The sequence below is a fragment of the Dermacentor silvarum genome, chromosome 10 (genome assembly GCF_013339745.2).
Source record: "Dermacentor silvarum isolate Dsil-2018 chromosome 10, BIME_Dsil_1.4, whole genome shotgun sequence".
Lineage (NCBI taxonomy): Eukaryota > Metazoa > Arthropoda > Arachnida > Ixodida > Ixodidae > Dermacentor > Dermacentor silvarum.
The window spans coordinates 143,007,686-143,023,885 of NC_051163.1; the positions used below are offsets into that span (position 1 = coordinate 143,007,686).

A 16,200-nucleotide genomic window follows, 5' to 3' on the forward strand; every position below is an offset into this window, starting at 1 on the left:
GGGACGTCAACTCCCCCGTGATCGTCAGGGGGCCAGCTCAATGCCCCCACTCGTACGTGGTGGAGACTCCGACGGGTGTACTCCAGTGCAACCGGATGCACCTGGTACCAACGCCGGGACGTCCTGCGGAATGCACTATCAGCCCACCTGGAACTCCCGCGGCGGCGCAGACTGCCATGTCCTCAACAATGCCTGGAGCTGATTGAGCAGCCCAAGACTAGAGAATCGCATCGCCCAGGAAAAGCACCTCCACTGCAGAGGCACCCCGCGGTTCTACTTTACGTCACGAGTCTCAAAGTTCGGCAGAAAGATCCGCAGGCCGAGAAGGCTCGACCTATGAACGTTTTCTTTCGGAGCAAGAGTTCCTCTGTTTTGTTGTTTGATATTACAGAAGAGAGGATGTAGTGTACGGCAGTATCGCTGGATGGCAGCACTGCATCCACGTAGTGTACGGCAGTACCGCTGGATGGCAACACAGCATCCACGGCTATATAAGGGCTCAATAAATACTGTTGGGCACTTGCCCGCCCGGAGAGTTGGCTGCTGTGTCATTCGCTCGCTCGACACTCAGCAGTGTCCGTAGCACCGCCTGGCCCAGGTCAGGGAGGACTAGCTTCTGTGGTGGGCGTTACTGCCACCACCACCACTGCTCTCGATCGTGCGTGCCTCGCACCTTTTCTTGTTCATCACATGGGATCTAACAGCCTGAAAACGTATCAAATGATCGCAGTTTGGCTATGCACTGAACATTGGTGGCGAAACATCCAGAACATGGTTATTGTAATGTGCTGTGTATGCTTCAGAGCGTATAGCACATGTGTATTGCAATGTCTTATTTTTGTTTACTTATAATGTTACACTGTTTCTATGTCGCAAGCGCCCCATTGTAAAGTCTTTTGTGCTCTAAGACAATATGAACATACTAAAGTTTACTAACCAACAAAATTCTCTTAGGGAGTAATGTGCTGTATTGTCAGTTTCAGTTTCTTCAGCGGCTGTCAGCACCATCCCACAATATCACACCCCCCTAATTCAGGGGCCTTTAGGAGAAAACAAACAATAATGATGATGATGATAATAAGACAAATAATATGTTTATAGCTTGCCTGGAAACGGTGGGTATTCATGCGCAGAAATGCTGACAAGTCCTGGGGACTCTGCATCATGCGCGAGTAAGTGTCGCGGCTGAAGCGCGACGTCAGGTGTCCATACAGAGCATCCAGGCTGGCCGACCCACCCCGTGACCGCAGGAAGGTCTCAAAGATGGATGTCAGCTGATCACGCAAGCCAGAGTCCAGGGGAGCCTCCTCTGCCACCTGCCAACAAAGGATGGCGACTTGTGCCTGACTAGCTACACTAAAGGCAAGCACAGTTCTTATTATTAAGGCACGAGAGATAAACACAAATGCTAAGAAAATATCAAATATTGTACTTGTTCAACGCAACAGAAATGTAAGAATTGACAATACCCGCAGTGACAATAATTGTGCTGAGTAGGCAAGAGCACTGAGAACTTATCAAACTATTATACACTGTGTCATGCTTTATTGCTAGCCTGTGACCGCGTGAAATGCAGCATTCCCAGTTCACTTGTTGATCACTACGGGGGAACTAGACGGAAAATGCACAAGGCCAGAACAATATCGCTAACATGGGAACAGCACGAAATGACAGGAGCAGAAAGACAACACATCAAACTACAGTATAGACCACTTATAACGTAACCGCTTATAGTGCAGGACCGGATATAGTGCGGTCTTTTCAGACTCCCATTAATTTTCCCATAGCACTCCATGTATACACGTATCGCTTATAGTGCAGTTGTGGGAAACAAAATACCGATTATGGTGCAGCTGGCTGGGAGTACGGAAGTCAGTGGAGACGGCGAACGTTCCCCTCAAACGGGCGCCCCAAGGAGTGCTCGAGGACGAAGTGGAGGAGAAGGGCACGTGGTGCGAACGAACAGCCAGTGAGGCTGAAACCAGAATCTTGAGTGCGAGTCGTGAAATATCACGGCGTGCATAGCGAGCGAGGGCCGCGAAACTGCCAACGCCATCCAACGCTCGCTTCACGATAACGGCAGTAGACAAAAGTTCAGGGAGCGGGCAGCGCCGGCACAGCACGGCGAAGGGCGCACGCGGAGACCGTGGAATGTGAGGGAGGAGGGCGGCAGGGAAGCGGATTTCGCCTCGGCAACTCCGCCGCTTCGGTGGCTCCCCTCACCCTCCCTCGTAGCTCCCTCACTTTCGACTGTCACCGTGCGCGCCCGCCGCCGTGCAGGCGCCGCCGTTCCCGCCGGCCCGGCGCAAGCTCCCCGAAGTTTCGTTTTCTGCCGGTATCGAGAAGCGGGCGTTTGCCGGCCTGGGCAGTTTGGTTGGCCGGCCTGGGACAGCGCCGCTGCTTCCCTCTGCGCCGTAGCTGCAGAGTGCACGGTCAACACGTGACTAGAAAGTAGAGGAAGCATAAAGGAGAAAGAAGGGTTCACTGCCATTTTCTACACGTGGCTACGGTAGCGTGGCTGAGACGTCGGCACTAGAGTTTAGTACACTCTAGTCAGCACGTACACGCATGCTCCGGCGCAACGCAGAATCGGCGACCTTGCCATTTGAGAGAGGGCGAAATTTCCGCCGCGTTTTCTTTCTATAATTTGTTTTGTTCGCGCGTGACATTGAGGGGTCTCTCCTAAGCTTTTACTCTATGGCGGTGCCGGAGCAATGCCGGTCGGAGGCGCCACCACATGATTTGGCTCGAATTAACGAGATTCGACTGTAAATTGAATGCAAACGTTCTAGCCACATTCCTCGACTGTCACATACGCGTGGCGGCTCGGTGCACATGTTTTGCATATGTGCGGGCCTTAAAAATTGTTGCTTTGGTTATAGTGCGGTACCGCTTATAGAGCGGATATTCGCGACTCCGTCGACTTACGTTTTAAGCGGTCTAAACTGTAACAAGTTTTATTTGAATGAACATATATACTACTGGGTAAAGATGTGCATGTGCAAACAGTTGGAAATCAGTACAGCACAACACCAGATAGCCAATGTACCAGCCAGAGCTGATTAGTAAAAACCAGTCAAAAGACGGACAGAGAAGAGACGTGGCACACACGACGACTGGACCAACAACTGTGAAACAACTATCACCTGGTCAACTATCACCTGGACGACTGGACTAACAACTGTGTAACAACTATCACCTGGTCAGACCACCAAACTGTCTTATAATTTAAATCTTGATCAATTAGACTAAGCAGTGTTATGCAGATGCAAGTGGGGTCCCTCTTAGGAATCGTGTATGCTTCAACGATTTCAAACGCTCTTTGGTCCTCGTGTCGCCAAGGATTTGGCACTTATAAAAAAACTACAGTACAGCCACACGAGGCTGCATGAACGTTGCTCCAACATTCTGTGTTGAGAGACTGTGCATATTCCCCAAGGTCGCATTGCACAGTCTGAACATGAACCTTTGAGGACATCATTCTTGTGCTGCCCGAGACACCTGTAGAAATTTTTGCTTTCATCAATATACACCAATTCGCACTCAGTGCATGGAATCTCGTATACAGTATAGACCACTTATATAATGTAACCGTTTATAGTGCAGAACTGGCTACAAAGCGGCCTTTTCCGACTCCCGTTTACCCTCCCATAGAACTCCATGTATACGCATACCGCTTACAGTGAGCCGTGTGAGACGAAATACCGGCTATAATGCGACTTCCGCGGGAAAATCTCGCCGACAAGGGCGGCAGCGAGCACGCTTCTCGACAACGTGCGTGCTCCCGGCCAGCGTATGCATGCATTAATCAATGCAATCAAACTCTCGTTAATTCGGACTTATTTGGCCGCACATCGGTTAATTCGGACTACTTTCGGAGCTCGGTGAGCGAGGAGCGCCGCAAATGTGCAACGCAAAAGAGCAAGAACGGAGCAAGCATCCAACCGAAACCAAGTGGCGGAGTCCGCATCGCAACAGCCATCAGTTGAAATCGTACGTGAATGACAGCAACGCCGGAACGCTTCGAGCCTATTTGTGCCTTTAAAGCCTGTATTCTTGCGTTTACCGCCGCGCATAACACCGCGTTGGCCACAGGCTTTCGTAACTGCTTAGTCGTCATCCACGATCGCGTCGACAGCGGCCGCAGTTTTCTCCGCAGCGATTGCAGCCAACAGTAGTTTCGTTTTTATTCGGTACGCGCGTCGGCCGCGTGCCTAAAAAACTGCGTAGTCGCCATCGATGATCGCATAGATAGTGACCGCGGTTTCGACTGCAGGTGTTGCAGCAAATGGTAGTTAATTCGTCCAGACTCGGTGCGTGCGTCGGGCGCGTAACCTTCAGCACCGCAAAGTCGCCGTTCATAATCGCGTCGATAGCGGTCACGGTTTTTTCCACAGCGGTTGCGGCAAATAGTTGTTTCGTTTTGACTCGGTGCAAAGCTGCCGAGGTTGAAGAGCACTAGCTACATTGCGATTATGTTTTCGCCAGCTCAGTGGTGAAAACGTAATCGCGATGTGCGGGCGATAGTACAAAGTGTGTCTACATGCTTGGTCTAGATGTTTTGCATACGTGCAGGGCTTGAGAATCGTTGTTTTGGTTATACAGTCGAATCTCGATAATTCGAACTCGAAGGGGCCGGAAAATTTGTTCGAATTAACGGAAGGACGTATTTTTGAAGTATTCGAGCACCATAGCAAGATGAACGAACGGTGCGAGTTGTGCAATTTTGCGGCGCACAAGCGCATAGCGAGATGCACCCACGCCGGCCAACGCTTGGTTCCCGATAATGGCAGAAAACGAAACTTCAGGGAGTGGACGGCGCCGACATGGCGACGGGCACTCGCGGTGACCGTCGAGGGAGGAGGGCGGCAGGAAAGCGGATTTGGCCTCGGCGACTGCGTCGCTTCGGTAGCTGCCCTCGCTTTCTTTATCCCTCGCAGCTCCCTGTCTCCGTGCGCGCCCGCTGGCACCGCCGGCGCAGATTAGCCTCCTTGAAGTTTCGTTTTCTGTCGTTCTCAAGAAGCGAGCATTTGCCGGCGTGGGTGCCGACCCCGCCGGTCCAGCCGGCCCGGCGCCAGCTTAGGGTACGGCCACGCTAGCGGCAAAAAACGCGTGCGCCATGCCGCGAGCGGCAAGTTGCCGTGCGTCAACGCCTTGCTGCGAGGCCACCCTGCATGGCACGCTCGTCTCGCAGCGCGGTAGCGCGATAAGATCTCCCGCGCTCTCCGAACGCGCGAGCAACACCGCGAGCGCTCGTTGTTTTATGCGAGAGACGACGATCGTCGATTGAAAACCTGGCGCGGACCGGCGGCGGTCCGGTTGTGATGGCTCCGTGGCGTCACCCTCGTCGCTCTTGATTGGTTCATCTCGCGGCAAGCGGCATTTGCCGCAGAAATGGGTCTCGAACCCATTTCGCGCGGCACGCCGCAAAACCCCCGATTCCTGCCGGTTTTGCCGCCTGTTTCATGACGCGTTGCCGCGCGTTTTTGCCGCTAGCGTGGCCGTACCGTTAGGCCGCTCCCTGAAGTTTCGTTTTCTGCTGTTATCGGGAAGCGCGCGTTTGCCAGCGTGGGCAGTTCGTTGGCCGGACTGGGCCTCTGCCGCTGCATGAAGGGGTCTCCCCTAAGCTTTTGTTCTATGGCGGTGTCGGAGCAATGCCGGTCGGAGGCGCCGCCGCGTTATTCGGTGCGCTGCTGAGAGCATTGTCGGTCCACGGTATGTTCGAATTAACTGTCGCAAATGATTTCGCGTTCGAATTACCGAGCGTTTTCGCCCATTGAAATACACATAACTTTGACGGGACCAGAGCGTCAGTTCGAATAAACCGGCAGTTCGAATTAAGCGTGTTCAAATTAACGAGATTCGACTGTAGTGCGGTACCGCTTATAGTGCAGATATTCGCGACTCCGGCGACTTACGTTATAAGCAGTCTACCCTGTATCATGCTACGAAAATATGCCCAAGGAAGAGGATCAATTCAATTTCAATTCAATTCAATTTATTTTGCGAGATATGCATATAAAAACGGGTGACGAAAGCATCTGGGCCCTTAGCAATTTGCTAGTTCGGGCCCATGCAATAAGTACACAAAATCAAAGCACCCAGGTGCCAGTAATAAAACATGAATATAATGTTTGAACTTTTACATGCATAAAAGATGGGTTACGTGAAAATAATAAAATAAAACGAAAGATAGATTACATGAAAATAACAGTCAACAGAAATAATCATAATCATATAAGTGACCAATAAATAAAAAAAAAATCAAACCGAATCGGTGTTTTCCCTTTTTTTTTCAACATCCGCAAAAGTACATACAATAGCAGGAGTAGAAAAATGCTAGTACACTGTATTTCAAGAACAAGCTAGCACACTATTTTCATAGCACTAGAATTCGGCAAGAAATTGAAAATTGTTTTTAGCAATACTGTCCTTCAGTGAGCGAGAAAAATTCGGGCTTCTTTTTATCTCTACTGGGAGAGCATTCCATATCTTTGTGCCTGTATAAGCTAACAGTCGCTTACTGTATAAGTTGTTAACAGCTGGTATGTTGAAATTATGGTTATCTTGACTTCTTGTGTGTCTCTTGGGGGGGATAAAGATGGTGGAGGGAAGTGGGTTATTACTCGACAAAATTGTATGCATAGCACGTGCTGTTTGATAGTCACGTGCAACGATAAAGGGCATAACCTGTAGTTCGTGAAACAGTGGTGCAGTATGGTCCCTGCAGTTTGAAAAGGTTAAAATGCGCAGGGCACGTTTTTGCAAAGTGATGAGTGGTGCTAGATACGAAGAATACGTATATCCCCACGATTCTACACAGTATGTAAGATGACAATGAAAAATTGCAAAGTATAACATTCTCAGTGTACTTAGAGGAAAGTGCTGACGTGCCTGATTGAGCACAAAGCATGCATGTGTTAGTTTCTTGCAGACGTTATTGATATGCTCCTTAAAGTGCAATGAGGAATCTAGCGTGATGCCAAGGTATCGGCATGCGTCCACCTGGACGATTTCTTTGTTATCGATTTTCAAAGTTACTGAACGTTTATTTTTGTTGCCCGAGGATGCAAATACTACGTAATAAGTTATAGTGCAGTTTAATGTCAGTTTATTTGCAGTGAACCATTTAGATATATTATTTAGTTCTTCATTAGCGGCTTCTTCTATTTCATCATTATCTTTACCGGAAATTAGTACAGCTGTTGGTACTACTTCACATTCATCAAGTCGCCTTTAAGATTGCTAGCTGGCTGATCTGTACACTACGTTTCCTAAAAACACGACCTAGCGCTTGCCTCATACCTTGAATATACGGGACATATATAATATACAGTGTAGACCGCTTATAACGTAAGTCGCGAATATCCGCACTAAAAGCAAAGCAACAATTTTCAAGGCCCGCACATATGCAAAACATGTGCACCGAGCCGCCACGCGTATGCGACAGTCGAGGAATGCGGCTAGAACGTTTGCATACAATTTACAGTCGAATCTCGTTAAGTCGAACCAAATCACGCGGCGGCGACTCCGACTGGCATTGCTCCGGCACCGCCATAGAGTAAAAGCTTCCAGTAAAACACGTTCTGGGGCTAGTTGGTGCATAGCTTTCAAGAGATGAAGCGCCAACAGTGACAGCACATTAGGAAGGAACAAAGACAGGAAGCGCCTGTCCTGTCTTTGTTCCTTCCTAATGTGCTGTCACTGTTGGCGCTTCATCTTTTGAAAGTAAAAGCTTAGGAGAGACCCCGCAATCGCGCGCGAAAAAAAAAAAAAAAACGCAGCGGAAATTTCACCCTCTCTCAAATGGCAAGGTCGCCGATTCTGCGTTGCGCCGGAACATGCGTGTACGTGCCGACGTCTCAGCCACGCTACCGCAGCCACGTGTATGAACCCTTCTTTCTCCTTTATGCTTCCTCTACTTTCTAATCACGTGTTAACCTTGCACGCTGCGGCTACGACGCAGAGGGAAGCAGCGGCGCTGTCCCAGGCCGGCCAACGAAACTGCCCACGCTGGTAAACTCCGCTTCCCGATAACGGCAGAAAACGAAACTTCGGGAAGCTGGCGCCGGGTCGGCTGGAACGGCAGCGCCTGCACGGCGGCGAGCGCGCACGGTGACAGTCGAAAGCTACGAGGGAGGGCGAGGCGAGCCACCGAAGCGGCGGAGTTGCCGAGGTGAAATGTGCTTCCCTGCCGCCCTCCTCCCTCACATTCCACGGTCTCCGTGTGCGCCCTTCGCCGTGCTGCGCCGGCGCCGCCTGCTCCATAGAGTTTCTAATAAAAAACCTAGAGGGAAATGTGGCGCTAGTGTCAACGGGGGTTCTCCTGAACGTCGCCTCAACCTACATGGGAATGATGGGAAGTACAGGCTTCGGATTGATTTCTGTCTTGAAACTGGTGGCGTTTGCATGCGGCGCAGTAAACGAAGCTGTATTAAAACATTTTCGTGCAAAAATTTATTTTATTTATGTTGTGTTTTATATAATGCATAATACATTGAATAAAGTTTGTATGACTTTGAGATTGAAGCACGGTTTACCACCAGGGTATGCATCGTTCTGCCTGATTTAGCGCCATTGAATAATTATTTATTTACTTTCACAACAGCAATAACAACCGTGCATGTGCTTATATAAAAAATACTCATCAAATATTTGTGGGAATAAAAATTTTGTATTATGAGAAAAGTGTTGCGCCTTTGAGAGTGTGGGAATCCTCGGGTCCCATAACCGCCGCACGGGCAGCGAACGTCGCGTCAAGCGCATGCCTGCCAGGGAGAGTTGGGAGAGGGGAAACTTCCTTCCCCGGGCGGCGCGCGGGAATCGCAAGCGCTATCAGCGTCACCGGGTGGGTCACGTGAGATCCCGCTGATATCGCCCGGGTCTCTTTAGTCTCCAGCAAGCGGCGACGGCGGAAGTCTCCGCCGTCGCTCCCATATTCCCGCACGTGGTTAGTCAACCGCGTTCTTGCCGCGGCAAACGCCACGGCCCCCCGTATTCCCCAGTTGGTAAGTCGGAAGCCCTTCTTTACCTAGTGTATTATTCTCTTCGAGGGAACCCTCAGCGATGTCAACTATAGCTAGCTGGCCTGCTCGAAGTGCTAGTTGCAGTCGTAATTAATGCTTTCCGAGTGTACACGTGGTTGTCGTCTATTGTTTCCTCGAGCTTGTACCGGACCGCGGTTGATGCGCAGGCATGCGCCAACCGCGGGGCTCGGTGTGTCGAGGCAGAGGGCCATTGGCATCCCCCCCATATCCCGACAAGAGAAATGTTACAAGTGTCGTCTGCGCAGATGCACTTGCGAACTCTCTCGCTCTTTCGAAAGGCTGCATCGGCTGTCACGATTGATGAACGTCTTCGAGTACTTTTAAACACATCTGCTGCAGTGCTATCTTGGACGCTTGTGGCCTCTCACGAGCATGCTTCACTATATTTTATGTTGACGTACCGCTTCTTCTGAAGTGCGCGCCAGCAACTGTTATGTCGTGTCACCTTTGTTATGTCACCTTTTACGATGCCGTCGCTTTCTCGTCAGGGCTTCGTCAACACGCTGCGACACAAGCATCGCTCCAGCCGCTAGTTCAGCACGCTATCGCCATAGAATAAAGAACTTTATCGCTACTTCGAGCGACCAAACAAATACAGAGAGCTCGAGAGTTTTGCGCCGCACTGCCCCACTGCGGATTGTAGCAACTGCGCTTGGAGCAAAACTAGCGAAACCAAAACTGACAAAAAAATACCTGTAGACTAGTTCGCCAGTCAACAGAATACCAATCCGTAGCCTGTACTTCCCATCATTCCCATGATAGTCGAACGATCGCAGCGCCACATTGCCCTCTAGTTATAGTAATATGAAACCCTATGGCCTGCTCCCTGAAGTTTCGTTTACTACCGTTATCGTGAAGCGAGGGTTGGATGGCGTTGGCGGTTTCGCGGCCCTCGCTCGCTATGCGCGCTGTGATATTTCACGACTCGCACTCAAGATTCTGGTTTGAGCCTCACTGGCTGTTCGTTCGCACCACGTGCCCTTCTCCTCCACTTCGTCTCTCTTTCTTCCTGAAGCACTCCTTGGGGCGCCCGTTTGAGGGGAGTGTTCGTCGTCTCCGCTGACTTCCGTACTGCCAGGCAGCCGCACTGTAACCGGTATTTCGTTTCTCGCAACTGCACTATAAGCGATATGTGTAGACATGTAGTGCTATGGGAAAATTAACGGGAGTCTGTAAAGACTGCACTATATCCGGTCCTGCACTATAAGCGGTTACGTTATAAGTGGTCTATACTGTACGTGGGAGTGAACGGTGTTCCCATGCTTGTGCTGAAAATTTGTAGGTAGTGAATAGAATCGAATTTACTGCTCACCACTCTCCTAGACAGATCAACTTCCTCAACACGACGGTTTACAAAGAAAATGGAAAACTGAGAACAACACTTTACTGGAAGCCTACGGATAGCCAGCAGTATTTAGACTACACCAATCATCACCCGCGACATTGCAAGCGAGAAATTTTTGTCGGGCAAGCGAAACGAATAAAAAGAATCTGTAGCGACGACAACGATTATATCCACCATCTACATGACCTTAAAGTAACGCTATCGAAACGAAACTATCCACAAATTCTACTCGACCAAGCTTATGACGCCGCATCAAGATTAGAGAGGCAGTCAGCATTAGCTCAGAAACCGCCTATACCAGAATCTGATAGACCACCAGTCTTTATAACAAAATACTCTAATGCCCTCACAAACATAAACAACATCCTACTAAAATACCACCCAATATTATCAAGTAACGAGCGTCTGAGAAAAGTGTTCCTGGATGTACAAAGGGTTACCTACTGCCGCAACAGAAACATTAAAGACATGTTAGTGCATTCAAAAGTCAGCCAACATCATTCCCCCGTTACAAAAGCATGTTCTCACCCCAGGTGCAAAACCTGCAAGCACCTTCAAAGTGACCTTAAAATTAAAAGTACCGCAAAGCTTACCACGACCACCAAGCTTCACTAGCAGCGAATACTCCTGCACAACAGTTCTACTCTCCATGGCAGTCGTTGCGCCCTGTTTGCTTCTACTGTGGTATTCGAGGCCACATTTCTCGCTACTGCCGTCGGCGTCAGCAAGATGAAAGACGGGGCTTTGAGCGAGACAGGGCACATAGGTATGATTCCTATGTTCCCGGGCGTCAGCCAGATGAAAGGCGAGGCTACGCCACCTTTGAGCGAGACAGGGCACCTGGGTTAGATTCCTACGTTCCCGGACCATACGCAACCTCTTCTGGTCGCTCTCCCTCACCTTCCGCGGACATGGCTCGAGCTGCCCGCTCGTCTCGGCGTCGCTCTCCTTCACCTTACCACCGTTCCTCATCACCCTTACATGCTGCTTCCCATGTTGTAGACTCCCGTTCGGAAAACTAGAGGCTGCAGTTTTTGGAGGAGAAACTGCCTCGTATAGGACTATCCCAATTCCTCCTGCTCGCCCCGCCAATTTACTCTAGGTTTGTGTGGAAGGTGTTTCTGTCAACGCCCTTGTAGATACTGGAGCCGCCATTTTTGTTATTCATCGTGAACTGTACTTCCGTTTGTGAAAGTGCAAATGCCGTATGTTGGTCCGTTTCTATGTGGTACCAATGATGTTCCCATTTATCCTACCGCACAGTGCACAGCTCGCGTTCTGACAGACGGTATTCAACATCATGTACAACTTGCGGGGCTTTCGACGTGCGCTCATCAGGTGACATTAGGATGGGACTTCCTGTTCGCTCCTTGTGCACTAATTTTGTGCGGTGATCCAAGGTTTCACATCAGCGACACCGAGACTTATCCCGTTTTTGATTTCCCATGTCCCAACCTCATTGCAGATGCAGATTTTATTATCCCACAAGATGAAGAAAGCATTCTTACCGTCGAGTCAAAAGACATTGTCGACGGAGACGCATTGCTTGTACATTCTCAGCTGCCTTTCTCGAGGACTCGCCACCATAGGTCGGCGCACTCACTCATGAGTGCACTCACTCGCACTCATTTCAAAGGCGTGAGTGCAAGTGCGAGTGAGTGCCACTGAGTGTGAGTGCAGGTGAGTACGAGTGCGAGTGAGTGCCAGTGAGTGTGAGTGGAGGTGAGTGCGAGTGCGTGCCAGTGAGTGCGAGTGAGTGCCAGTGACTGTGAGTGGAAGTGAGTGCGAGTGAGCGTGAGTGCCAGTGAGTGTGAGTGGAAGTGAGTGCCGGTGAGTGGAGGTGAGCGTGAGTGAGTGCCAGTGAGTGTGAGTGGAGGTGAGTGTGAGTGGAAGTGAGTGCCGGTGAGCGTGAGTGAGTGCTTCTGGGTGTGTAGAGATGAGTGTGAACGTGAGTGTGAGTGCAGGTGAGTGTGAACATGAGTGAGTGGTTGTGAATGGAAGTGAGTGTGAACGTGGTGAGTGCTTGAACGATAAGCAGAGGTGATATCGGTTCACCTTGCTTGCGGAAAAATGGAGGCACGTTGGGTCTACAAGCTCACTCGGGGTGATGACTTATCGCACTAGCAGATTGTGCACGCCAAGATAGAAACCACTCACTAAGGTCGTAATAATCCAAGGATCAGGCATGAGTGAGACAATGTATAATGAGATGAGCGGATATATTATATTGCGATAGCAATTATATGGACACTCCAAGCGAACTTCTGCCGTGGTCGTGGACGTTGTTGTGAGGTTCCGTATAAAGTCCAAACACCGTAAAATCGCCGCAGCATGCCGGCGGTATGCTGCGTGTGCGAGTGCAAGCTTGTGAGGGTCAGTCGACACTTGCTGCTCAATCTCGCACGCGCGAGGAAGAAGGTGGGGCGGAAGCGCGCTGCTTCTGTCGCGCGTCAGGCATTTTGGGGGGGGGGGGGGGGTCGTCTTGCTCCGGCAGCGGCCGTGTGGGTGTCGTATCTCAAAAGCGATCTGCAACGTGGAAAAAGGGCGCGCGCGCCTCCTCTTCAAAGCGATTTGCGATGTGAATAATGTTCAACTAGAGCCGGTAACTTCGTATGCGCCGTCTTTTCGACGTTTAGTTCGCTTTGAAGCGAGAGGGGCATGAAGGTCAATTCGCTCGTGGCTATAGCTGCGCCTCCTTACTCCAGCGTTCTGACAGCGAGTTTCCGCGGTCATCGAGCGAGACGCGTTCATGTTTACCTGTTCGCGCGTGACACCGTGCTTGTCTATTTAGTTAGTAGGCGAATGTTTACAAGTTTATACAGCCCATTAAACTACTATCCTTGCTTCGTATAGCTCTCTACTAATTTGCTATCGCAATCGAAGCTCCGCCTTGCACAGCAAGCATGCACACGTCTAATGTCAATGACAGAGAGATGGACAGAGAGAGTTTGGGGCTGACGAGCGTGAAAGTTTATGTCACTATGAATAAATTGAAACGAAAACTTTAGTCGTGCTAGTTTTGCTCTACTTTGCAGTGTTAATAAACCAGCTCTCTTTAATAATTTAGTCAATGAATCCGTTAATTTGTATTTATTAAAGCATAACCTTATTGCCTTCCTCTGCACCCCTTCCATTCTTGCAATGAGTTATTTTGTGTACGGAAATCAAACAATATTGGCGTGCTCCAGCACTGTCGAACAAGCATTTTGTAGGCCAGAAAATATTATCTAGGGGCGCAAGACGAAGGTGTCTTCTCAGAAAGAAGAGTCGCTTTAGTGCTCAGCATGTACATTGATTTCCACTTGAGGTTATTTTGTTAACATGGCTTTCCCATCGGAGAGCGTATGTTAAAGTGACACCTAAATATTTACGCTAAAATGCACAAGTGAGAGGTGTGTCATTAACAATGTAAGTAAACTCAGATATCTGTTTCTTTCTTACTGTTAGCGTTACAGATTTTTCGGCATTTAGAGTCATCTGCCACTCCTGACACCACGAAAAGGCAGATTTTTGTATATGGCGATTATTACTGTGATTAATTTCACGGTACGAAATACAATAGTCAGCGAATAGACGGATGTTACCATGCAATCGGGAAGGCAAATCTTTTATGTATATTAAAAATAAACCTGGGTCCAAAACACTGCCTTGGCGCACTCCCGATGCAACAGGTGCTAAATTAGAAGCTTTGATATGAATATACACGAATTGTGAGCGGTATAGATCAGCACAGTGACTGATGAGTGCACTCACTCACACGCACTCATTTCAAAGGGGTGAGTGCGAATGAGTGCGAGTGAGTGCGAGTGCGAGCGAGTGGCAGTGAGTGTGAGTGCAGGTGAGTGCGAGTGAGTACCAGTGAGTGTGAGTGCAGGTGAGTGCAAAAGTGCGAGTGCCAGTGAGTGTGAGTGCAGGCGAGTGCGAGTGAGTGCCAGTGAGTTTGAGTGCAGGTGAGTGCGAGTGTCTGTGAATGTGAGTGGAGGTGAGTGCGAGTGCGAGTGAGTGTCTGTGAGTGTGAGTGGAGGTGATTGTGAACGTGAGTGAGTGCGGGGCCTAGAAAAAATTATGGTGAGTGAGTGTTCTCCCACACTGCCGACCTATGCTCGCCACTGCCTCTTGCTTAATCCGGTTCTCGAGTGGCTATGCCAGCCTCACAACCTTTAACACGACTCCTGAGCCACTACTACTGCCGGAAGGGTCTACTGTAGCCAACCTCGCTGACGTTGCGCCGGTATGTGTCGTCAATGTTTCGCTTGCCACGTCTTTCACGCATTGTACGCCCTCAGAAGGCCACTCTGGTGCTATTAAGGCCACCTTGAGTGCAGATCTCGATCCGGCCCAGACCAATGCACTCCTTACCATTTTAATGAAGCATGAAGCTTGTTTTGATGTTTCTTTGCGCGGCTTGAGTCAGACCTCTGTAACTACTCATTCAATTGAAACAGACGGCTCTCACATCATTCGCCTTCGCCTGTACCATGTGTCACCTTCGGAGCGAAAAGTTATAGAAGAACAAGTGAACGACATGCTCACACGCAACATTTTAAGGCCTTCAGCAAGCCCTTGGTCTTCTCCTGTTGTGCTTGTTAAAAAAAAGGATGGTTCTGTGCGCTTTTGCATCGATTATAGGGCGCTAAACAAAAGTACCCGTAAGGATGTTTATCCAATGCCTCGCATCAACGACGCTTTGGATACCTTACAAGGTGCCGAGTATCTTCAGAGCCTCAACTTGCGCTCCTCATATTGGCAGATTCCGATGCATAAGCCGTATAAAGTCGAGTTTCTCGTAGCACCTACAATGTCTAGACCAAGTTCTCGCGTGTCTAGCAAAGGCTGGCCTCCAGTTGAATACTAAAAAGTGATGCCTTGCAAGCTGAAGCATTAAAGTATTCGGCCACGTCGTCAGCTAGCATGGCATCCAGCCTGATCCAAATAAAATCGCTGCAGTGCTGCAATTTCCACCACCAACCAGACTTTGTGGGGATGCGCGACTCTCACGCGCCCCCTGATGTTGTTTTCCCCGCATGTCTCCTGTAGTCCGGCTTCTCTGCATGGCTAAGCCCGGTGGTGGTTGCGGCGCGTTGCGAGAGATGGCGCTAGTGTCGCGATGCTGCGCTAGTGTCGCGATGCTGGCGCCACCGAACGGCGGGGTCACTTGGGGGAAAAGGGTCGGAGGCGCTCTCTCTTTGGCTGGGGATCGGCGACCAACACGCACGAACGCTTCGCGCGTGCGCCGGCCTGCTTCGCGCGACCGTCGCGCGAGGCTTAGAGCGGGACACCGGTATGGACGAACACGGATCGTTCGAGCGCGCCACCGTTCGCGTGACCGTACACGTGAACGACTAGGCGATGGTGTCATAGCATGGGGCGAACGTATTCGCTCGCTATCGGGTCGCGGTGAGTCGGACTTCCTTGATTTGTCGCGCGCCCGTGTGAATGTTCTATTGGTTGTAATTCGGCTAGTATGTATTAGTGTATGAAAGGTGCAATAAATGCCCTTTTGATTGTTTGCACTACTATGTGTCGTTCCTTTGTCCCAAGAGCACATGTGAGACCCCACAACTTAAAGAACTCCGCAGCTTTCTAAGACTAGCGTCCCACTTCCGCCGCTTTGTCCGTGACTTCGCCACCATCGCCGCTCCTCTACACAAGCTTCTGACTTCGAGCGCGTCTTTTGTGTGGTCAGATGACTGTGAAGCCACCTTCCAGACCCTCAAACGATGTCTCACATCAGGGCCTGTGCTCCGTCATTTCAAAGCAACTGCCCCTACTATTCTACACCCTGATGCAAGTGGGCATGGAATTGGC

The 16,200-nt window shown here is 50.0% G+C and overlaps 1 protein-coding gene across 1 annotated transcript in view; it reads right to left on the bottom strand.

Moving 5' to 3' along the window:
- LOC119431023 (egalitarian protein homolog) overlaps positions 1-16,200 on the bottom strand; it is a 327,683-nt gene that overhangs the window by 217,582 nt on the left and 93,901 nt on the right. The window contains exon 3 of the mRNA XM_037698491.2: positions 1,107-1,316. Within this exon, the coding sequence (XP_037554419.1) occupies positions 1,107-1,316 (210 nt within the window). The remainder of the gene's footprint in view (positions 1-1,106; positions 1,317-16,200) is intronic.